General features: G+C 40.6%; 1 protein-coding gene and 1 long non-coding RNA gene across 6 annotated transcripts; one reads left to right on the top strand and one right to left on the bottom strand.

Moving 5' to 3' along the window:
* Positions 1-5137: 5137 nt before the first annotated feature.
* LOC306800512 lies at positions 5138-10823 on the bottom strand. Of its 4 annotated transcripts, none has more exons than XR_013773844.1 (3): positions 10698-10823; positions 8253-9873; positions 5138-5976 (listed from the first exon to the last, which is right to left on the bottom strand). It is a non-coding gene; the product is annotated as an uncharacterized lncRNA (long non-coding RNA). The 4 variants fall into 4 exon arrangements; XR_013773845.1 differs by having other exon boundaries at positions 8381-9873; XR_013773847.1 differs by lacking the exon at positions 5138-5976 and having other exon boundaries at positions 6173-8510; positions 9669-9873.
* A 434-nt stretch (positions 10824-11257) lies between these two features.
* Positions 11258-22165, top strand: LOC306800508 (epidermal retinol dehydrogenase 2-like). Of its 2 annotated transcripts, none has more exons than XM_079302713.1 (7): positions 11258-11402; positions 14266-14609; positions 17171-17302; positions 18296-18395; positions 19201-19345; positions 19920-20045; positions 20609-22165. In XM_079302713.1, the coding sequence occupies exons 2-7, from the start codon at positions 14289-14291 to the stop codon at positions 20700-20702; spliced, it is 918 nt and encodes a 305-aa protein (XP_079158839.1). In that variant the 5' UTR covers positions 11258-11402; positions 14266-14288; the 3' UTR covers positions 20703-22165. The 2 variants fall into 2 exon arrangements, with proteins under 2 accessions (XP_079158839.1, XP_079158840.1); XM_079302714.1 differs by lacking the exon at positions 11258-11402 and adding an exon at positions 11572-11742.
* Positions 22166-23639: the final 1474 nt, after the last annotated feature.

Here is a 23639-nt window from a genome sequence, read left to right as displayed (position 1 = left end):
CCAAGTGGGTTTCATTTTCTATCACGCCTTATCACCATGCTGGCAGAATAAATATCTGGCAGACAAAGAAACACAGGTCTCTTTCTGCAAAAAAAACAAAACCAACCAACCAAAAGCCCAAACAAAACCAGCAAGCCACTGAGTAAACTGCTCTTGTGCACTTTGCCTCTCAACCAAATGTCATTTAAAATTCATTACATGCAGAAACAGTTCTATGGTAGTTAGATACAGCAAAAACAGAACTGATGAAGTGGACCACAAACATCATCGAATTGTGGGGACACACCTAAATACTTGAACATTCAGCAAGATCTAGAAAGTATTTAAGTCAGACATTATTTGTATGGGTATGAAAAGAGCTCTGTCTATGGCCAAGGTACTCCCAGAATTTCTTATAAGAGAAACTTTGTATTTGACAGTAATCTTTTAGTAAGTTACAATGGGTAACTTAGTTCATAGTTAGCATTATTCAGTCCAGCACCTTCCCAGTGCCAAGGAAAAGAAGTCAAGGAGCACAGGTGCCAGTATAACACTGCTGCTCCAGTTCCAGCCCACTCAGCTCTCTTATGCTGCATATATATATATGACTCTCTTATATAACTCTCTTATACTACTCTTATACTAACCTGTGTAAGCCTGGCTGGTAAAGCACGTTCCCATGTGCTTCACTGTCCCAGCTTTGACTACTGCTGCAGCCAAAGTAATTTCTGCTACCCTAGAAATTAAGCTTCTCTGAGGGAGCAGCTGCTGTGTGCATCAGAGCTCCTCCTGTCCCTGCTTTCCAGGCCTAACAAAGAACAAAGAAAGAAACAGACCCCGTGGGTCATTAACAACTCATTCTCCATTCTTACATCCCTGATGTTAAAGAGGTTCTCTGGCTTTGCTGTATGGGGAACTGATCTGCTAGCAGCCCCTCATAGTCTTCTACACATTTCTGTGTCCTGATAGTCAAGTGTCTGGGCAACCTTCTCTGTGGAAAGACTTTCCTTAGATTTCTTAGGTCAATGGGGAATGACTGAAAAATAGATGCTATTTAAATGTTGCAACTTGTAAGTAAAAGATTGATTTTTAAGATTTAAAAATTGAAGACACTATTTAAGGGTGGAAAGAATAAAACAATGATCAGCTGGCTGAGTAGGAAGTACTGTGGAATCTTAGGAGTGTTGAAGTTACCACAGAAAGATGGTGAGAAGAGCTAAGAACCCAGCCATAAAAAGATGTGTGTATGACATGCACCCAAATTTCAAAGAGCTGATACTTGGGAGACTGATAGGATTACAACATGTAGTAAATAGGAGTTGGCTAAGGTGTCGCTCGGTGGAACTAGATAGGATTTTCCTGAAGGAGAGACTGTGATCTGTTTCTGATCCCAAAAGAGTTGAGGAGAGCATACAACCACCAAAGGAAAGGCTGTGGAGAAGACAAGGCAAACCAGTAGTTGTGGATGACTTGAGCTTTTAGCATCACAGACATGCAAAAAAGGGATTCCAGACCTGCTGCCATGGAGAAGCAAGTCTGGCTGAAACACATCCTGTAACATTGAAACGTGGCCCCACTAGAACACGAGCAAAGGGTTAACAGGGAAGAAACCCGCTGGCAGGTAAGCACCAGGAGCGCTTCCCACCCATGGAAACATCGTCACGAGGCACCACCTAAGCTGCAGGGCAGAGAAAACAACTCGGGACCCACGTTGTTGTGCCCGCTGCCTATTGCTCTATCAGCCCTCGTTGCTGAAGTGCCACCACTGCGGCACCGGGCTCCATGGCGCTGAGGGCCGGGCCGGGGCCGAGCCGTGCGATCCGGCAGGTGCCATTTTGTGGCACGGCAGGCCCGATCCGCTCCGGCGGGGCTCCCCCGCCCCAAGCCCTGCAGGCGAGGGCACGGCGGGACCCGCAGCCCGCCCCGAGCCCCGCGGGCCGAGCCGGGCCGGGCCGAGCCGCCCCTCAGGCCGCCCCCGCCCGCACTACATTTCCCGGCAGCGCGGGGCGGGGACCGGCCGGGGCTGCTGGGAGCGCCCGTGCCTCGCCTCCTGGCTTTCCGCGGCGCCGGGAAGGGAAGGGTGGCTCGCGGTGGTTTTACTGTAGGTGCAAGCCGAAAGGGGAAAGCTCGGCAGCCTAAAAAAAGCATCCGCGCTTCCTCAGCTCGCCGTGGGATCGGTAACGGCAGCGCAGTCAGCGGTGGGGCGGGGACGGGGGTCCCGCCGCTGCCCGGCGGCTTCTGCGGGGGGAGCGGTTCCTTCCTCTGCCGGGCTGTGGCACCTCAGACGTCGGGTTTTTAAATAATTTATTTAATTTATGGTTTCTGCAATCACTTCGCAGGCATCCTGGAGACTAACAGCTCCGGGGGGGTCGTGGTGGCTCCGGGCTGGGGCTGTTTGCGGGTGTTTGTTCGGCCCTGTGGGGCTGTGGCTGTACACCGCTTACACCTTGCCAGGAAAGAGCAGGAATGTGAGGTTGGCATCTGGGCCGTCTCTTTGGCCCTGCCTTCCTGACCAATGTTTTGTTTCCCAATGTTACGCCAGATGTAAAAAGGCAGCCTGTGAAGTTACATAAACATGCAAAACAAAACTGTACCCACCGGTATTTGGGAGTGCACACAAACAAATGCAGACAATGTGAAAATAAGAGCAGGATCTTTAAAGCTCAGGTTTGGTTTTGGTTGCTTCTAACTGAAAACTGTGCCCGAGCTGGCCTGTGCATTTTCTTTGCTCAGAAAGTAGATAGACTACTGTTTTTCTTCAAGAACTATGGGTGACCTGTCAATTAAAAAAAAAACAAAAAACAAAAAACAAAAAACCCTAAGTTAAAAATTGAGGTCTCTGGTGAACATGATGGTAAGCTTTTTCCCACCTTCCTTACTAACCTTCTCTTCCTAATTTATCTTTCAGTTTTTAGATGTCTGGAAATTTTCCAATGAAGCTACATGTCCCCACATGGCAGATTTAAGCCCAGTGGGAAGAGGTTTACTTTTTTTTACTGTTGTCATATGTTGGGCATCATCCACAGATAAAACAATCCATGGATCACAGCTTAAAATGCAACAGGTAGGCAGATGTACATTGTTTACAATTCAGTGATAGCTTCAATAATTAATAGTTCCTCTAATTGCACAATATAAATATTATGTGCTTGTTCTCTAATGCCTACAAGGGCAGGTAAGTGAGATAAAACACCAAGACTTTAATTATAGGTTCAAGACATACTATCATGGATAAATCAAAAACATGGATCTTACATACAAAAGGTCTTTTCCCTAAGGGAAAGTTCAGAGACATTACAAGAGATTAAAAGGCATAAAAAGCAACATTCCATAATTATTCAAAAGCTGCTGTAATGCACAAGCATGCCAATTATATTTTCTCCATTTATCCATTGGGAACCCTAAACACAAAACTGTTCTTGTGGCTTAGGAAGTCGCTGACTGAATGTGTCCATATGCACTGAAGAAGCACTTGTTTGCTTACCCTGTTCTTACACTGTTTGTCTAAGTACATGCTGCTGGCTGCACAAGGAGTAAAATACAGGGTTAAACAGATGTTTTGACTAACATAGCGTGGCTGTTCTTCTGCAATGAACAATGTTGCTGCCAGTGCTGTATAGGTATCAGTCATGTCAGATCAGCTGTGTAATTTAGTTTTCTGAAATGAGCCACTTCTTTCTTTAAACTGCTCCTCTGAGCAGTAAGACCAGTCTCCACAATCACTTTGCAAAGTGTCCAATACTTATTACATACATATGTAAAACACTGTTGAATCTCTGAAATGGGACTTGCAGTAGTCAATCACTAAAACCACTGGGTTTTAATACACTTTTTCATGTGTATGTATTCATTTTATAATCAACCTGCATAAAATAACTACAATTTGCACCATGCAAATCAGTCTGATTTCCAGGACTAAGGGTGTAGAAGGAAAGGAATGTTTCTTTTCTTTCATTTACACCTTGAGGATGTCAGTCACTTGATGTTATCACCTACTTGTTTATTGTGACAAACAGAATAATCATTCAGTTCATCCACAGCACTTGAGATGTTATATTCCTATATCACACCTCTCCCCTCTCAATTCTTCCAAGCTGTTGAAATGGCTCTTAGGCAAAAGCTATTGCACAGTGTGACAGCCTGTTCACTCTTTAGCATACCTTCCAAATTGTTCTAGCTCTTTTCTGAGAATTAGTTCTCACTTAGCACAGAAGGTGTGGGTGGTGTGTTTATTGCTTTATATTTTCTTATCCTTTCTTCCCTGAAAAACTATTATGTCACTTTGCATATTATTCTGATATGCTTCCAAATGCTTTCCCAACTCTTTCCCTTCTTCAGAGACCATTCATTTGGGCTTAAGAAGCAAGCAATTTTCAGCCTGACAGATTTTGAACCAAAATCCAGTCTAAAAACGAGGTGGTCTTGTGGTCTTGTTTTCTCCAAGTGTAATTTTCAGGGAACAGGAAGGAGGCTGAGGAAGATAACATTGGTGGAACACTCCTTCAACCACAGGAAATTAAATGGGCAACGGTGAAGCATTTTAAAAATGGCTTTCTTTGGCTTTCAGCTATGGAATTAACATGTTACAGATTTCAAGTCTTATACAGAAAAATATTAAGTGAGCAATACACTCATTGTGTAATGAAGAAATGTACAGAAAATGTAAGGGACATACTTTATATTCAGATATGTGAGAAGTGATGGTGTGAGTACTCAGATAATACCCTATATTCAAATGGAACAAAAATGGGCAAAAAAGTTTTGTCTCTGTCATACTGAGATGATTTTATAGGATTTCTGTTGGTGAGGTTCCACACTTAGCAAGTGATGTCTTGGGGAAAAAAAATCACAAAATCAAAATCTCCCACGCAGCTATTCAGCTGTGGAAAAAAGTTTTAATTTATCCATTTCTAGTATAAAATACAGTGAAAGATAAAGGACTACAAAAGCAGTGATAAGTTTTTTTCCTTAGGGTTAGCTGAGAGCAAAGATCTCCTGGACAGGTCTCCTTACTTCACAAACTTCCTTGAGACTTTTTCATCATACCACTTTGTGCTGCTGTGGCATCACATGTATTGGCCCTTTGCCACAACCAACATGATGCTCAGTTTAATCCATCAATAGCCAGCTACTGTAAGCATTACAGTCACAGCTGAAATGGGACAACAGTGAATTTTAAAATAAGAATCTTACATATAATACTCAAAGACACAACAGTTTATTGTAGGGAAAATGTATTAACAAATGCATTGGATGCATTTCAAACAAGTATAGGCAAATGGAGATAACAAAATCATGAAAGTGTAATTATAGTAATAAAATACAACAAAATGTAGTACAGCTTTAAAAAGGATTGAGAAGAGTGACTAAAAGAGCTGGATGGGATTTTCCCATCTGCTTTAGGATTTGAAATGTCTTTTTCCTTATACTCTTTAACTTTCTAGCCTACAGAGTACTGCATATGTCTACATATGTAGACCTATAAGTACTCATGACCTCAAAGCCCTGAATACAAATCATCTCCCTAGTTTAGATCAGAAGTTTACATGATGCAAACAGCAGTTTGCACTGCATGTGGTACCATGCAGCACAAGCATGTAGCACTGATGCACATCTAGAACCATTGCATAGAAATGGGGCCTGTACTCTCAGCTTCTCTTTGGGGAGTTGTTCAGCTTAAATATTAAGTGGACTATTAAGTGGACCATAGAAATCCAGATTTGCAGATGAGGAAGAGTAACAGTTAAGTTTGAATCAAACCTGGCAAAGTAGAGCTGATGTGATTTCTGGTCCCTCAGAAATCAGCTGGATCACTTTGAAGGCAGCTAGTTTGAGGCTCTTTTGAAGTAACCAGGGAAACACAGTCAAACCTTGTCCAAGCCAGTACACTGCTGTAAATTCTTCATGCTCAATATTCACAAATTTGTATGTTTTCTGAGAAAACAGTTCCACCAAAATATTTGTGTGGATTTCCTCTATAGCTGGAGACCCTAATAACTTAGAAATTGTAGAGAAAAAGGCAAGTTAAAATCCAAAAGAAAAACAGTGCTGGGATTTTGCATGTAGCAGAGACTCAAGGGTTAATGGCATTGCAGCTGGCAGCTAAGTATGATATCATTAACATAAAAGTTAGCATAAAAATATCAGCAATTTTTCATTTCATAGCATTTTTTTCCAATTTGCAGGCCAACAATACAGAGGAATGTATCAGCCTTTATTTTCTTCACAGACATTAGCAGCATTATCTCAGCTTTTGAGAAATACACAGCAAGCCAAAATCAACCATCACAAGACATGCAAGTATATTCTGGCACTCAGAAAGTTTTACTGAGGGAGAGAGGGTACTTTCTGTCTTATTGAGAGGCACTTACATGAAAATAGACAAAATCCTGATACTTAATAATCACATCAGCTGATACCCTGGAAAGAATGGTGCAGAGCTGGAAACTCCCATCTCCTTTAGGCTATAAACAACAAAGTAACAGAGGAGCAAAGGAGCAAATTTTTTTTTTCATGGTAGCTTGCAGTGATACAGGTATGGAATGAAGCTGAACATTCACAGAATTAGTGGCCACATGTTACAGAGTGCATTAGAGTACACTAGAAACTCTGCATCTCACTCTCCCCAGGCTGTTTAATATCTAAAACAAGACAAAAAGCAACAGAATTTGAAAAGAAGGAAGAGCAGAGAAATGAAGATTAGGTCTGGAACAGAAGCATTATTCATGTCCTTCTCCCCCTATCATTCATCTTCACTTCTAGCCCCTACCTGCATGTAAGGCTGCCCTGGCTTTCCATCAGGGCATGGATCTGCAAGCCCAGATGAGATACTCATGACTACCACACTTGGAGTCTTCCCTCCAGCACATGAAGGTTTAAATTAGTTCTTTGGTTATACCTTGTTGTTTCCATTCTGTTCTCCCCCAATCCCTTCTAACTCCTGTACTAGAACACACTCTCCAACCCACTGCTTTCCTATATATTCAAATAATAAATTAAAACCTGGCTAACTTTTCTTTCTATTAATTGGTATCAGCCTTGCTGCCTCTTTTCCCAGGCCTCCAGCCTTTTTTGCTGGTTTTGCTTCCCTGCTGTGTCTAATTTTTCTATGTCAGAAACCTTGCATTACTCTTTATTAGAAAGCATTTCTTCCAAGTGCCAAATGGTAGGAAACTGCCTCACTCCCTTTATTATTCAGCAAGAATTATTAATTACTTTTTTTTTTTTTAGCTTCTCTGTTTAAATCCATCCTGACAGCCTGTACATCTAAATGATGTTTTAGCCCAGACTTCTCCAGTAGCTATTCACTTTTTTTTTTTTTTTTTTTTCATGAAGAAAGGAGAAAAATCTTATATGGGACACTTCCTCCTGCAGTATAGGCAGGTACTCTAGTAAGTAAGAATGCCAATAAGAACATACCATGGGCACTAGGGGAGCATGCAAAAGCTCTGAGTAAACAGCTACATAGCAGCAGAATCTTTGCAGCTGATTGTGGCAGCCAACTGATTATCTGTGTTCATCGTGCATTGAAGTTACAACTTATACATTGGCAAATAAAATCCTAGTGTGGGATCAGAAAACACATGCTGCTAAACAAAGCTGATTTATAACAGCTCTTGGACACATACTTAATGTTTGAGCATATGCTGTAACATTTCTGTGTCATACTAGAATCACCCTTTTTTTTTTTCCTTCATCTGGCTGTTCTGAATAAAGTGGGTTAACTCTGGAGGCAAATGGGAGCTCAGCCAACGCTGCCTGGTTACCAGACTGATACAACAGGCATTTCTGTATGGGTAAAGAACATAATTTCAACACACCCCTGTGTATAATACTACCTGTTGCCACAGTTAGAGGCAGGAGCACCCATACTACACTTTGTTATGGCATGGGAGCCCCAATTAAGTTAGTCTTGTTTTGCAAGCTTTTACCCCTCTTGCCACACCATCCTCTGTGCTGTGTGAACATGTGATAGATTTCATTGCAGAACTGGCACATATAAATACATTTTCTTGCTCTGATGAGGTTCACTGTCAAAAATGCTTGGGGAATCTATCAGGTCCTGACATTGTAAGCACATCTTAACAGTGAACTATGGGATCTGAGCCATCCTGGCTAAGTCATGGTGATAATTAGTGCTGGCATATTCCTCTTCCAGTGAGAATTTGTCCCTCTCCTAATGTTTGAGGAACACCAAATCTGCTGGTTATGTTTGCTGTGTAGTTCGTAAATACTTTGAACATATGTTAGTGCAGCACATCTCACCCCCTCACCCTCGCTAAACAGGACTTGGCACTTTTCCCAGATGAAATGAATGGGGCACAAATGCATCATAATTTGTCACTTTTACAATTCCTGTATTTTCAAATCTGCTAATAGAGGGAACTAGAATTCCATAAACCTCCACTAGATGGTAAATATCACTCAAAGGAAATGCACATAGTAAATGAAAATTCAGAATGTCCTTAGTCTTCTGTGTTCAAGATAGTCCTTCCTCGACCGGAATCTCCTTTGCCCCAGATGTGTTTCTTCTGCAGGAATAAAAAGGAAAAGTCAATTTTGAGGAACTCTGGCTAAGTGGTGTTTGCCCTGTTTCCTTCAGAGGCAACACAGGAGACCTCTGACTTCCATGACCAAGGCCCTAGGGTTTCTGTGAAGACCCACTCCTCTCTTAGAAGTTGTAATGTGTGACTAAGGACGAGTGTGTGTAGGCTGCAATTGCAGTGACATACCTACAATTGCTAAAGCAGCTGATACTGCCAATGAAAATTTATCATAGAATTAGAGAATACACTGAGTTGGAAGAGACCCATCAGGTACATTAAGTCCAGCTCCCTGCTCTGCACAGGACACCTCAAGAGTCACCATGTGCCTGAGAGCATTGTCCAAATGCTTCTTGAGCTTGGTGCTGTGACCACTTCCCTAAGCAGCCTATTCCAGTGGCCAACCACTGTCTGGGTGAAAAATCTTTTCCTGAGATCCAGCCTAAAACTCTCCTGACTCAGATTCATATATTTTCCTTGAATCCTGATGAGAGTGAAGAGATTGGTACCTGCCCCTCCACTTCCCCTTGTGAAGATGTTGAAGAGCACAATGAGGTCAGTCTAGAATTCTAAAGTAAACATTCAAAGAAAGCAGAAATATCAGTGTTTACAAGCATATTACACTATTCCACTTCAACAGCTGGGTACATGGGGAATAACTGATGCTTTAATATCAAAATATTTATTGCATTTTGAGTGTTCTGATAGAAAAAAAAAAAAGGAAACAGTATGAGAGCTTTTGAGAGAACAGCATGACAGGATATTCTTGTTTGTTTTTTTTACTCTGAAGTGAGGATGACTATTCTAATCACCATGCAATTGCATTTATCCAGCTTAGAGCAACCTTAACTCTCTATTTATTTTATTCATGCTTCTTGCAACACATCTATAATCAAGACTAAGTGGTGATGATGTCAGGTGAATGTAATAAAACATCTATCACAATTCACATGAAGCATAAACAGGACTCCAGTGTGCTACTGGATACACTGTTCCAGCAGAGGTGTCAATATCTACCCAAGAACAGATGCCAGGTGTTTCCTTGAAGTTAAGGTAGGCCAAAATACCATACAGCCCTCAGTAAAAAAAGCTACAGACTAGCAGTACACTTAAACAGCATAAGTACTGCAGACAAGCAGTATTTACAAAGTTCCTCAGGCTTGTTCTTATGACCTGAATGACCTTGGGTTCCTTTGAAGACACCAAGTGGGACGTTACACAAAACAAACAAACACCACCAGTCCCAATTCCACATGCCTGGAATTCTGACAGCACTCAAAAATCAGTCCAAAAGTAACATGTGGCAAGAGGGAGGCATCCTCATCTGATACAAATTAGAATAGTTCAATTTCTAGAAAAAAATCAAGAATAATGATTCTGCCTGTATCTTCTCTGACACAAGACTGTGAAACATGCTGATCTGACAATCTTAAAATGGTTTCTCTACAAACTAGTTTTAGTCTTTCATAAGGTAGACTAGTAAGGTAAGTCAGTCTTTCATAAGTAAGGCTAGTAAAGTGAAGCTATTTGGTGAATTTTGTTTCAGCAAATTTTATTCACCAAGTTTCTTACATGCCTAAAATCTTTATACAAGGTGGAGAAAGGGGATGTGTCCCACACCTTCTAGCCTCCAACTCCAGTCAAAAGGTCGCTCTCAATGTTAATTGCTATTAATTTCCAAGTATTAGTGGAAAGCACATATTTAAACCTTTTTAAAATTAAATAAATGGGATGGGTTTTTACACTTTCTTGTTTTAAGTGAGCCACTTTAAACAATCCACAAACAGAAAGCAGCAGCCGGTGTCACTGTTTGACTATCATTAGCTTCCTGAATGTACTGCTTTAATACAATAATATTGGGAAGCAGGCATATTAACAATTATGATAATGATTTGCCAAAGAAATGCCTTCGGTCATATTTTTTCTGGTCGTACTAAGCATTCTTTCATCATACAAACTTCCTTGAAATTGTGAATATTCAGCAGGTTACAGTTTCAGAGTTCTGCTGCCTAAAGATGAGTACACGGTTAAAAAAACCTTCCAAAACAATGCTGCCCTAAGGGACTTATGTATACATAGCAGTAAATGAAGAGCATTTCACTGAATTAGCAAATCCACAACTCTAGTCTGGGTACAGCCGGAACACATTTTTTAAGCTGAAGTGTCGTTCATTACCTCGAAAGGACTCCACCCTGAACGAGTCATGCTCACCCCGGTGAGACTCCTTCCATGCAGCACGGCTTCACACAGGCCAGGTGACCTCTTTACATCAACCACGCCTTTACCTGCAGGTCTCAGCACTTTTTTAAACAGAACCAAAAATCAAACAAAAAAACCCCAACAAACAACAACAAAAATCCAGGGAAAGTGCAGGGGAGTTGGAGAGTTGTGCCGAGGGCCTTCGCCCCACAAACTGCTCCGTCCTTTGAGCTTTTGACCCTGTGAAAGTGAAGAGCCCACGGGACTAAGCGTCCTCACTGCCGCCCGGGGCTGCAGCTGCTTTCCCGGGCAGGACCCGCAGCCCCGTGCCGGGCGCGCCCGGTTCAATCCCATCCGGGCGGGCGGAGCGCGGACAGCGCCGCGGCAGCCGCAGCGCCCAGCCGGCTGAGCGGACACGGACCGTACCCTCCATCCCATCCCATCCCGTCCCGTCCCGTCCCGTCCCGTCCCGTCCCGTCCCGTCCCGTCCCGTCCCGTCCCGTCCCGTCCCGCCCCCGGGCATCCGCTCAGCCCGGCCGGGGCGGGCTGCCCGATAAAGGCAGGGCTGCTCCGCTCCGCCCTGCCGCGCTCCTTGCTCCCTTCGCGCCGCTCTCCGCAGAGCCGCTGCGCCGCGCCGGGAGGCGGAGGTGCCCTGCCTGTCCTTCAGGCCGGCAGGCGAAGGTACCGCGGAGCCGGGCGGGACAGGCTGTGCGGGCTCGGTGCGGGGATCGCGTCCTCGGGAGGCGGCCTGAGCGGGGGTGAGCCGGGCGCTGCAGCTGAACCCTGCTCCTGGGGTTTCTTGCCGTGCCGATTGCGTTGGTAGGCGCTGTGCCAGGTGAGAGTTAGGCTATCCAGCATCCTCCGGGATAAGGAATTTACTACTGCACTCGGGCCGCTTTGGCTGCAGGACTATATACGTTTGTGGGGTCGCAGCTCTTCCGGTACAGTGAGAAAAATTCTTCCTTGCCAAGCGCTACTCATGTGATTGCGTGATCAACCTCTAATCCTTCGACGAGCAGAGGTGGTGTGCGTTCTGCTGCCAGCCCCAATCCTGTGGTGGTCCTTAGGGACCCTGCCAGGTCTGTAAGAGCCTGTCGGTGGTGAGCGGTGGCACATGTACCAACAAGCCTTTGCTGGCCAAGTTTATCTGCACTTGAAATCTGTCTGATAAACATTGTAGAACGTCTGATACTTCTCTTTCTCATAAAAGCCCTCCACACTTATGTGTCTGTGTACATAGGAATACTAAAAATCCATATAAGGCATCAGAAGTAATCTGAGGTTGATCTCCTTGGTTAATTCACCTGCAAACACGTCCCTTCTCACTTTAGTTGACAAGCCAAAATCGGCCAAGTGAGTGGCAAGTTTGATTGTTTGTGTGGATATGCTTGGTTACAGTACCTGGTGCAATTAGCAATACTAATGCATTGAGTGAGAATGGAGACCCAGTCAAATCTGGTTAGGGGAGACATGTGTCCATGGAAATTATGCATCTCTTTGAAGGATGCAGAGTTGGTCTTCTAACAGGAAGTCTCCTGTGGTCTGTATGCAGACTCTACTTCAAGTGAAAATAGTACTTTTCTGAAAGATCTAATGTGCCTCTGACCTGTACAAGCCTAATGTATGAATATTTTACTTAAAGAATTACTGACATAAATTTTAAACTGAGATTAGGTCAAATTATGTATTGCCTCTGGAGTCAATTTTATCACTTGGTGTTCCATAGGGATTACTTTTAACATCCTTATCTATGCCAGAGATACCAGTCCCCTTTCATGCAAATGGAGGGTTTTATGTTAAGTGCATTAAATTAGTGCAATCAAGTTAAATTCAGCAACTGCATTTAATTTAAAGACTTGTTGCTTCTGTTTTAGGCTCAACAAAGAACCTGTGCTTCAAAAAACTTGCATTTATTAATGTACATGAAATTTAATAATATTTTTTCCATTATAACTCTATTTTTGCTTAGAACTGTAATAGCTCTATAGATAAGAAAGCTTATTACAGGAAATGCCAATATTGGCTCTGGAAAAATGTTCCAGTGCTGTTTTGATATTTGTTTCACTTCCTACTGGTGTAACTGCCTCTGTGCACATTTTGTCACATTTTAATGAGAATGAAAAATAGAAAGTACTCAACAGAAAGCATTCACCCCATGACTTTGCCAGAAAGAACTTGTTTTCCTACCCACTATGTCTTTGGCAAATGTTTTTCTGTTATCAGAACAGTTTTAAAATGTCTCAATGTTTCTGCCAGAAAACTCTGAAATAACTAGCTCTGCTGTAGCAGAGGCCTGTTTCTTTTCAAGACTGGCCTAGTTTCCCATGCAGAAAACCTGAGGCTCATAGTAACACGTGTACGTTCACATGCTGAATTTCATGAACTTTGCTCAGAGTAGCAGAGACCTGAGTGACTTATCTCCTGGCACTTGTCAAACACGATTACCTATACACATAGATAGCAAAGTTAACCAGGAGATGTCATCAGACTGGGCATGCAGTGCTAAAGGTTGAAGTGTAAGTGCCAGCGTGCTCTATCTTTAGCTGAGAAAGAAGATGTCATTGCTACATAGTGTTGCTAGTCAAAGATTAAAACCTGTTTTGACCAAGGATGAATTTCTTGCACGGCTTTTGTACACTGGGAAATAAAATAACATTCCTCCAAGGACTCAAAGACCTGCTCAGTGTCAGCATTGCTGGGATGTGTACAGGTTGTGAGGTTAAACACATACCTGAGATGGTATGAGTCAACCCTATGGCATTTGCCTAATGCAGGAAGGTGAAGAGAAGAAACTGAACAGCTTTGCAGTGCATTTTTAAAGAGCCATGTTTAACTGCAAAATCAGGCTCTCCTTAATAATGGTAGTACAGGTAGCTGAAAAGTCAGTAGTGACAGTCATTTACTTAGTGTGCTTTGGAGGTTAATAACCCTATTTTCTTCTGAAGCTTCTTATACTCATGTTTTTTCAACACAGTTGTGACTGTGACTTGTTCTGCATATGATTTCATGGTGACAAGGGGTGCCTACAAAGCAAAAAAGTTGTGGTCCTAAAAGCAGAATTTTTCCTGACCTATAGTGCTAGTTTGTGAGCACTAAAGCTCTTTGATCAAACCATAAGTTTTGATTTTTAATTGTCATGCATTTCTGTTTAAGATGCTGAGTGGGCAGATTTTTATTAGTAGTAGTATGTATTTATTTGTCTTAGATTTTTGTCCACATTCTGTCAGAGCAGAGAATGAAACCCATGGCATGAGGAATGGGGAATTTCTAAAAAAGATGAAGGCAGGAGTTTCCTACTGCTGCTGAATGGTGAATGAATTATGTGCTGCATCCTGGAGGAAAGTGGAAGCAACCTCAAGATGAGACAGAAACAGGACAAATGGGTTAGATATGCTGGTGTAAGCCTATATATTTTTTGAAACAACACTCAAAAGAAGGCTTGAGAAAATATTTAGAATGGATCTGAAAATGTTTTTGCAATATCGATGCTTGCATTTTCTCTATTGTTTACTCTATCTGGTAAATGTTTTGGGTTTTTTATCAGGTATCTGAAGAAATAGCCTGAAGATGAACTTCTTCCTGGAAACATTAAAAGTCATTGTACTTTTTGTTTATTACTTACTGGAGTCACTGGTGTTCTTGGTTGTTCCTGTGCGGAAGAAGAATGTTAGTGGTGAAACCGTGCTAATAACAGGAGCAGGCAGTGGCATTGGAAGACTCTTGGCAATAAAGTTTGCCAGCCTTGGAGCCACGGTGGTCCTCTGGGATATTAATCAAGAGGGACTCGACTGCACAGTTAGAATGGTCAGAGAAAAGGGAGCAGGGAGAGTGCACTCTTACGTCTGTGACTGTAGCAAAAGACAGGATATCTACAGAGTAGCTGACCAGGTAAGGTATCTCATTTGTGGCTTTGACATTATTCTGAGTGCAAGTGTGGGTGCAAGATGCATGATTAAGTTTTCTAGTGGATTCAAAGCAAGAGATTAAAATACATTCATTCTGAATGTATTATGCTTCCTATCTATTTCAAGAATTCTGTTTTTTAGAGTTGACTTGTGTATCTCTATTCCTTAAAAAGTAAAAAGAGCCAGCACTCTTTTTCAGTAGCACATTTTACTGGGTAGCTTCTCATTCATTCATTCATTCAATCACTGAGCAGCCACTTAATCGTGAAGTGCGGAAAATCAATTTATTGAAGCTAAAGCAGTATTTCAAGTTCTGGCAGCCTTTTATCAAAAGACCATACATTGTAAAAAGGATTAGCTGCTTAGGCAATTTTCAACTAATTCCATTCCTGTGAAGAGATTTTTGCAGACTTATTTTATCTGAATTAATAAATGTATCTTGATGTCTTGAATATTTATTTCTTTCATTTTTGAAGAGCTTTGTAAACATAGCATGGGGTTAGATAATTTGGGCAAACTAACAGTATTGCCAAAAGCTAAGATTGTTAAACAATTTCAAGTGTAAGAACCTGTTCTCATTTGCTTAGAATTTACTAAACTTAACTGTTGACCGAAGAGGTTTCCACAGTGAGTCTTGCCTGGGGATGAATTTTTTTTTAAAAGAAGTTCAGCTGTCTTCAGGAACATCTGTTGGCTGATATAATGTTCTGGGGCTCTTTACGAAGCTCTAGCCTTCTGTCATTTTCTATCTGTGCAAAAAATCACTATGACAAGCTTTCTGATGTGTGAAGCTTGTGCATGAATTGCAGCTTGTTAGAGGCTGGTGTTATTGGTTTTGTATTCCAGTAATGCTGATCAGCCTTGGTCCCCCTTGCAGCTCTGTCACAGCAGCTGAGCTGGACATCTGCTGACCTTGTAGAGCAGTTGCACATCTCTCCACAGGCCTGTAGCTCTGTTTCCTGCTGAACTGAGAGAACTGGAGGAGGAGTATTGTAGTGTTAAGGATACTGGAATGAAGCAGATGAAAATTAACCTTTAGTTTTGAGGACTTGAATTGAGAGCTAATGCTGTGGGCCCATGGAGAAAAGCAGTGGCTGAGCCATGCTGCCAAATTTGAAGAAGAGAACAGGGTGTACATCTGTGTGAGATGGGTTCAGGGTGATGCAAACAGAGCTAGACAGCAAGAAAGAAGTTGCAGTAGGGTACAATGCATGGTCCCTCATTTAAACTTTCTGTCAGCTTCACTAATAATCCATATGGTGATCTGCAAGGAAGAAAACACCCTACTACCATTATTTCAGAAATGACAGGTGCTGCTGATGATGCAGAATCATCCAATCTTGCAGTTACAAAAAGACTTCACTATTAGGTGGTGCTCAGTGCCACTGTTTACTTCATGCAATGTAGTAGACTTTGGATCTTAGTGTTCAGCATCAGCCTTTGCAAGATATGACAGCATGGTTCCAGATCCTTTTTTCCCTTCTGGTGATTCAGCTCTATGCAGGCTTGAAGTTTTGCAGGACTGTGGTGAACTAAATTCGTGCTGGCAGGGCAGGATATTTTTTAAAACTTAGCTCCCAGTAAAACAGTGTTAAAGCCAAAATGAAATATATGTGAATCTTTAATATATGCTTCATCAGCCACACAGAGACACCATGAAAAACTTACTTTGGTAGGAAGAAAATCCAAAGGCTCTGCATGTATCAGGTCATTGTTTCTTTCCTGTACCAATAAGCTAAAGGACAGTCTTTTGGCTATTAAAACCTATAGCTTAAAATTTATTTCTAATGTCCCTGTTCCAGAAGTACCCAGATCCTAAAGCTTAGTTAAAAAAAATATAGACAAGATTGGAGCAAGTTTAAGGAAGACTTAACTTAACCTAGAGTAAAGAATAGGTGATAAATTACTTTTTAATTCTTCACTGTTATACCCATTTCATTTTTCCTAGATAGCTCAGATCAATGACCTATACTTCAGATTCTATATTAAATATTTTCATTCGGCTTTGGAGAGCTGACACAATATCTTGCTATCAGCTGGCCTACAGCTGTTCTCTCAAATGAGTCCGTTCCTGAATGTTCTCAGCCTAGAACTAAAATGAAAACTATACTTCCTCTAAGTAAATTAAATGTATAGGTAATGTATGTTAGCCAACCTAATTTCTGAGGTAGAGTGTACCAGATTCTAGTCCAAAATTGCTCTTTCGTTTCAAGATGTGTTTACTGTAGCAAAATACTTGTGTTAGTTAAGCTTTTTGCATGAAAGACTTATCTGGAACATTTGTCCTCGGAATCAGAGGTGCTGAAAGCAGAAGCTTGTGTGGAACTGTTGGGCTCCACAAATCTGAAGAAAATCCATTTGAGAGCTCACTTTTAAAAAGGCATCAGGTGAAACTATGCAAGAACCTGAGGTGTTTGGATCCATAACAAGCATAAGTTCAACTTATTTAAATGTGTAATATTTCTCTTGATAAGTTTTCATATGTAATGCCTGGAAAGAATATTTTGTATTTATCACACACTATCTTGATACTTTTTGTTTTAGGTTAAAAAAGAAGTTGGAGATGTCAGCATCCTGATCAATAATGCTGGTGTTGTAATTGGGAAGAGATTTTTTGATTCTCCAGATTCACTTGTAGATAAAACCATGGAAGTGAACACAATGGCACACTTCTGGGTAATACCTGTATTTTGCATATACATACTAAGATATCCTTTTAACATGTTTTCAATATTAATTTTGCATTTTGGAATTGAGAAAAACGTGCAAGGATATGGAGCTCTTTGGAAGTTCAGTCAGAAATTATACAAGAAATTACTTACTTTGCTCTGGAGTCTGTAAAATTTTTAAAAAGCATGGCAGAATGGATCCTTTGGGAACCTCTAGTGTAGGCAGGTGGAAGCACTTCACATTGAGAAATTCTCTTAAGAGCTGAAGTTGACCAACTCTTAAATTCTGAGGCTAGTCATATGTTGTAGTCTCATTATTAAATGACATGAAGAGGCCCATCCTAATAGTTGCTGCCCCTACTAACAGAGAAGTGTTCAATTCTGCCTCAGTTCTTCTGTTCTATTAGTGTTCTAGTTGTTCTTCAGCTGTGATAATTTCAGGAACAAACACCAGATGTTCTGATAATCCTCGTAGTAGTAAGTGAAGCTCTTGTCTAGATTGAGTAACCTGGTGTGTTTTTTCTTCCTTTCAGTGAAGACAGGTCACTTATATGATATTTCTATCATAAATAATTGTAAAGAAAATATTCAGTCATGTTTCACTTTATTTAGAAATAAAATTAATAACAAAGATTTAATGAATTTAATAGAAGGGAAACATGAAATTAAAATCTTTGCCATTTCACAAAAGTTGCAGTGAACACTTAATTCTTGTTTGAAATAAACTTCATGAATAGGTTAAGCTATATATTTAGCTTTCATCAAGTTCCCATCTGTCTTTGGTAGTACTGGTGGGGTTGGAACTCCCCATTTAAATAGCTGAAGGTAGAGCTCAAACAACAAGCTCCACATACATAAACACATCCTTTCCATAATGGAAAGGGAAAAGCTTATTTAAAGTGTTGGAGAAATTCTCTAAAATCAACAGACACCTTCAAAAGATCATGCCATGTAGCTTACTTAGTAAAATGTGACATTGCTACTCTGATTTACTTTGCAGACTTACAAAGCCTTCGTCCCAGCAATGATTGCTGCTAACCATGGACACTTGGTTAGCATAGCAAGCTGTGCAGGACTGTGTGGAGGCAGTCAGCTTTCAGGTAGTGTATTAAAGCTAACAAGTTTGATTTTAAACTCTACAATCAATATCCATGGGGAAAAAACAACAACAACAACAAAAACAAACAAACAAACAAACCAAAAAAAACCCCACAAAAAAAACCCCAAAAAAAACCCCAACTGATTTTGAGTTTCTGGATGTTTTTGTAGCAAAGTAGTCTTTCAAAACAGCCAATCTTAAACAGACCAGAAGTGCTATGAAACAGGTTTTTCTGCCAAGGCAGAAGGATTTAGAAGCCATATAGAACTTTGGAAGCTGAGAACATCAATGTTTTTAAAATTTACTTGCAGGTTTCTGATAGGGAGGAGGCCACTTTAGATTTAGAGGAAGCTCAGAAGACATTTCTGAAACATGTATACAAGAGGAAGGAATATGAAATAAGGTGGAATAGCAGTAAAAGAAATCTACCTTCAAAGGAGTGATAGTGAAACTCAACAAATTGAGTTTCAAGTTGAAACCACATTACAGAGTCTTGAAAACATGAGTTTGAGGTATAATAAGTGAGTGCATGGATTTAAAGAAAAAATGGTATGCAAAAATAATTTCATTTACTATTGTTTGTTAGAGAGTGGAAAAGTGGTAGCAGGGATGACTTGAGAAACCTTCTGTCTGCCAGTCTAGAACAGCAGTTGATTTAGGAGAGGAAAGAAAGGAATGAATCACATTAAATTTTAACCTAATCCTGAAAACCATTCCTATTCTGATGTGAAGTGGTTTAGTATTGGACAGTAAAGTTTAATTTGTAAATTTAAATATTTAACTGCAATTAATATTTTATTTTACAGATTACTGTGCGAGTAAATTTGCAGCAGTTGGTTTTGCAGAGTCAATTGATATGGAGATGAGAACTCTGAAAAAGACTGGTGTTAAAACCACAATTGTGTGTCCTTTTGTCATAAACACAGGAATGTTTGATGGTATTAAATCCAAGTGAGTAAACTCTTGTGAGGTTTTAATAATGGTTACATTTTTAGCATATTATAAACTGCTATTTCCTTTATGAAAATCATGAGCCTGGCTTTTTTCTGCATGTATTATTTTTAGAGCTTCAGATGGGTGTTAACAGTGCTATCCAGTGACTAGGCAACTCAAAAGGCCTAGGTACTTTACTATTCATTTAAGCTGAAAAGTAAAACATAATTGATGCCCCTTCCTCTGCAGAATCCAAATGTTTCATTTGTCCTCTCTGGTTTCTAAATCCCCCGTTCTCTTCCTGAGACTGATGGCATAGCTTTGCTCAGTATGCATGTATAATGACAAAGTGTAGTAGCCAAAGAAAAGTCTGGTGTGTCTTAATATGAGATCTCTGGTTTTGTCTTATGAGAGGTAAGACAGGGGGAAAATAATAATATCCACTCACTCTAACAAAAGGAAGATTCTGTTGTTCGCAGGAGTTGTGGTAGTTATTATTTTTTAGTTGAATAACTCCAAATTTGAGAGTTTTTTGAATAAAATGTGAATCCAAAGCAATTTGTATTATAGCAATAAATATTTTTTTTTTCAGGTGGCCACGTGTGCTTCCTGTTCTGGATCCAGAGTATGTGGCTGACAGGATAATCAGTGCTGTTCGGCAGAACCAAGAAATGTTGTTCATACCACGCATCATTTATGTTTTATATTTTTTGAAAAGGTAAGTTATGTTTATTTTTCCCTCTCTCTCTTCTATCTGGGGATGCTTAAAGTATAGAAGAGGCTTCTACTTATTGGTGTGAATTTTCATGAAGTTATGCACGTTTTTAGAAGGGCATGTTTGTTTGTTTGTTTCTATGGGTTCAGTCTACTCTTGGGCCACAGAACAATGACACAAATTATCTAATTGTTCCTTGCTGACTCCATTGGGGTGCAATTTTACTGGGGCTGCAGAGACTGGGCCTGCTTCTCCATAACTGCATGTCAGAGAATTATTGGGTGGAAAAGATCTCTGAGATCCAGCTGTAAACCCATCTGGAGTCTTGCTCCAGCATTTGGGCCCTTTCAACTCTGTTGCAAGCCAGGTTGGCGCCTATCTAAGAACTCAGGCTGCCAAATGAGTATAAATTATATTTTGAGAGGAGCAGTGGGTCTATATTCTAAAGAGTGTACTGCCTTTGCCAGCATTAGCCAGGTTAAACTAATCCTGTGATAAAACTGCACAACTCTTCTGACGTCTCTTTGTTCCTTTTTATCTTCTTCCTCCACGCCCCTGCCTTACAGCTTCCTGCCAGTGAAAGCAACTGTTCTCCTTTTAGACTACTTTGGAGTCCTTGATACCATGAATACTTTCAAAGGTCGACCAAAGAAGGAGTGAAAAAGCACAAAATTCAGAGACCAGCACCTTTAAAGTGGATGCTGTTAAAAGGTGGTGGTGGGAAAAGTTCATTTCACTAGCAGCTGTGAACTTTGTGTGCCACATCTCTCAATAGTAACAAGATTTTTAAGAGTTGCTTTTTAACTGGCTCTTAATCAACAGCTTTCATCTGAACTGGTTTGTTTTTTTTTTTTTAGTCCAGCAAATTGTTTTCATCTAATTATGAAAATACATTAATTGAATTTAGTTGCTTTGATTTATAATGCCTTAAATGTGATCCTGCATCACAAAGCAGTAATTGGCAACTTTGAGGGGAAGAAAAGACGAAGAAATTGCATGTTTTAGCAGGCAGCCAGAAAAGCCTGTTGTAGATCTGGCTTCTTACTGCCATCCAGTGAACCATGAGCATGGGCTGTACTGCTGGTGCTATTGCCATTCCTTAGTAAGCTGTGGAATTCAAGCATTTCCTCAAACAACAGATTCTAACTCTTACAAATGAAAGTTTTGTGAGATACAAAGATGCACTGTGTTGGTGAAAAAACAATTACATTTATTAATTTTTGGAGGTGTGATCTCTCAACTCACAGGTGACAATGGATGTTGGGGCAGGGACAGGGAAGGATATGTAAATTAAGCATATGTGTTGCTGATGTACATTGTGCCTAATTTATTTTAAAAGCTAATATCACGACTGCAACTTTGTAACAGAAGTCTTTGTATCTTTAAAGTACAGTATTTTAAGAACTATATTAAATTTTCGTCTCCTAAGAAGAATAAACATGTATTTATAAAGCATGAGACTGCCAGTCTAGGTGGGCTATTCAATGTCTTGTCAACAAAGACAGTGAACTACTAAAAGCAAGAGTGTTGTGTTGTATAATAGGGGTTTCTCTTGGGATTATTTCAGAAAGAGATGATGCTGACAGAACCGAATAATATCATTACAGCCATCCTTTGAGTAACAGCGTAATGTTTTGCTTCTCTGAGTTGGGTGACCCATTGCCTCGTGTCTACAAAGACTTGTTTTTCTTTCCCTTCACTCTTAGGACTGTCCATTTATTTTGAGCATATGCTGAAGAGGCATTGCCATTTTTGACAATGGATGCTTAGAAAGCTACCTTGACTTTTTTGTAATCCAGAACAAGAAAAAGGAAGCTTATATGTATATCACTTCTGTACATGCTAAGTCTACTTCATGTCACAGTTCTCTGCTAGCTGTTGGTACAGCAATTGAATCAGTGTGGAGAAAAAGGGGACTTGTAAATGGGTAATCTTTTTTTCTTTAAATGAAACTACCTAGAAACTACCTTAATTTCCCTTGTCTATACAAATAGGAAGGATTATTAGCAGATAAAGGTTTGGTATATCTCTAAGGCTGGAAACTTCACAACCTCTCTGGTTAACCTGTTCTAGTGTTTATTCATGTTCTGTTTCAAAACAAATAAATGAAAAGTATGTGAAAATTGAATGTACTTTTTTTCATGTCCTTTCAGAGAATACCACTAAAAGCCTCAGTTTGTGTTTTACACCTTCCTTTTAGGTACTTATACACATTGGGGCTGAGCCTTTTCTTGAGACTAAGCAGTCCCAGAAATCTCAACCTCTCCTTGTATGGCGGGTGCTCCACTATCTTAATTATCTTTGCAGCCCTTCACTGGACTCACTGGGTGTATGCAAAAACTAGTTATGAGTATTTTCACATCTCTTAGAGACCAATTTCTGTACTTGACTGAACATGCATAGTATGTCACACAGAACTTCAGTAGAAAATCTCTGCTTGCTAGCTGTCCTAGTAGGAGTACACAAATAATGCCATTATATCAATGTGCTGCTACCACATTGAATATTGTAGTCACTGGCAAATTACATCATGTGCCTGGAGGATAACAGCCTATCCTGTGGTGTTTTTGTTCTCCCCCATCTCCTGTGATGGCAGGACAGATGTGGAGATGTATCCTGGAGGTCAAACAGCATGCATCCTTCCCCTGTGTTCAGGAGGCTGCATGGAGCGAGTGTTTGGATCTTCAGCTGAGATATGTTTTGAGATAAAAGGTGGCTTACTTCCTGCATAACAGTGATCTTGACTGATTACTTTCCTGATGCCAAGAAAGTGTCTTTCTTTCTGCTCTCAGCAAGAAGACTCATGGAAGGATTACTATGATGCCCAAACAAGAAGATAAAACTTGAAAAGGAAGAGCATTGCAGTTGTGACAGGATAATGTCTGACTGCTGGATGGTAAATCAGGCAGCTCTCACAAAAGAATTCATGGCCATTGCTTGAAATTTTAAATAGTCTCTCCCCAAAAATGACAGCCCCAGATTTGAGTGAGATGGCTTCATGGGCCTAATAATTATGGTTATGGTGATTCAAAGGCAGTCCATGGCATTTTATTGCCTCCTGTATTTCTTTTCCATGTGAGATCATAGTCCTGTGGTAGCAAAAAACTTGCTGTCCCCTAATGCTTCCAAACATAGAGAACATAGTGCCAAGAAAAATTAACTTGATTAAATCCTCTGAACAAGATTGAGAAGGAAAACAAACAGCCAGCAGCTGAGATATAAGCTCCATTATTATTTTATGAATGTGGAATTCATACCCAGGAGCTATGTTCACCTGCTTGGAATCTGGTGTTCATGGTAGTCTGGTTTTATTTTAGGAAGGACCCCAGCAGGTACCTCTTCTCTGGTCACCTTCCTAGGAGCAGATGATCTTCTGAAGACACTGGTGTGGACTGCATTCTTTGCTAAGCAGCTGTTCAAAGCCATAGGCTTTGTGAAATAAGCATTTTAGCAAAATAACTTCGCTTCTTTCACTGACTTTTTCATTGCTGTGACAATGGAGAGAAATGGGTTTGGATCCACAGTTACTGGATATTCTGGGAAAATGCAGGGTTACTGTCTCTCAGGTCACACTTAAAAATGTGTTATCAATGCTTC

Source organism: Erithacus rubecula, assembly GCF_903797595.1.
Source record: "Erithacus rubecula genome assembly, chromosome: 3".
Lineage (NCBI taxonomy): Eukaryota > Metazoa > Chordata > Aves > Passeriformes > Muscicapidae > Erithacus > Erithacus rubecula.
The sequence above is the reverse complement of the archived record's forward strand: the minus strand, read 5'-3'. Positions and strand labels throughout refer to the sequence as shown.

What these genes read in the sequence shown, in the direction of transcription:
- LOC306800508 (XM_079302713.1), top strand. Translation starts at nt 14,289, where the DNA reads ATGAACTTCTTCCTGGAAACATTAAAAGTCATTGTACTTTTTGTTTAT. An exon ending in TGGAGGCAGTCAGCTTTCAG is followed by an intron (nt 18,396 to 19,200) that starts GTAGTGTATTAA and finishes TTTATTTTACAG; the next exon opens with ATTACTGTGCGAGTAAATTT. An exon ending in GTTTTATATTTTTTGAAAAG is followed by an intron (nt 20,046 to 20,608) that starts GTAAGTTATGTT and finishes CCTGCCTTACAG; the next exon opens with CTTCCTGCCAGTGAAAGCAA.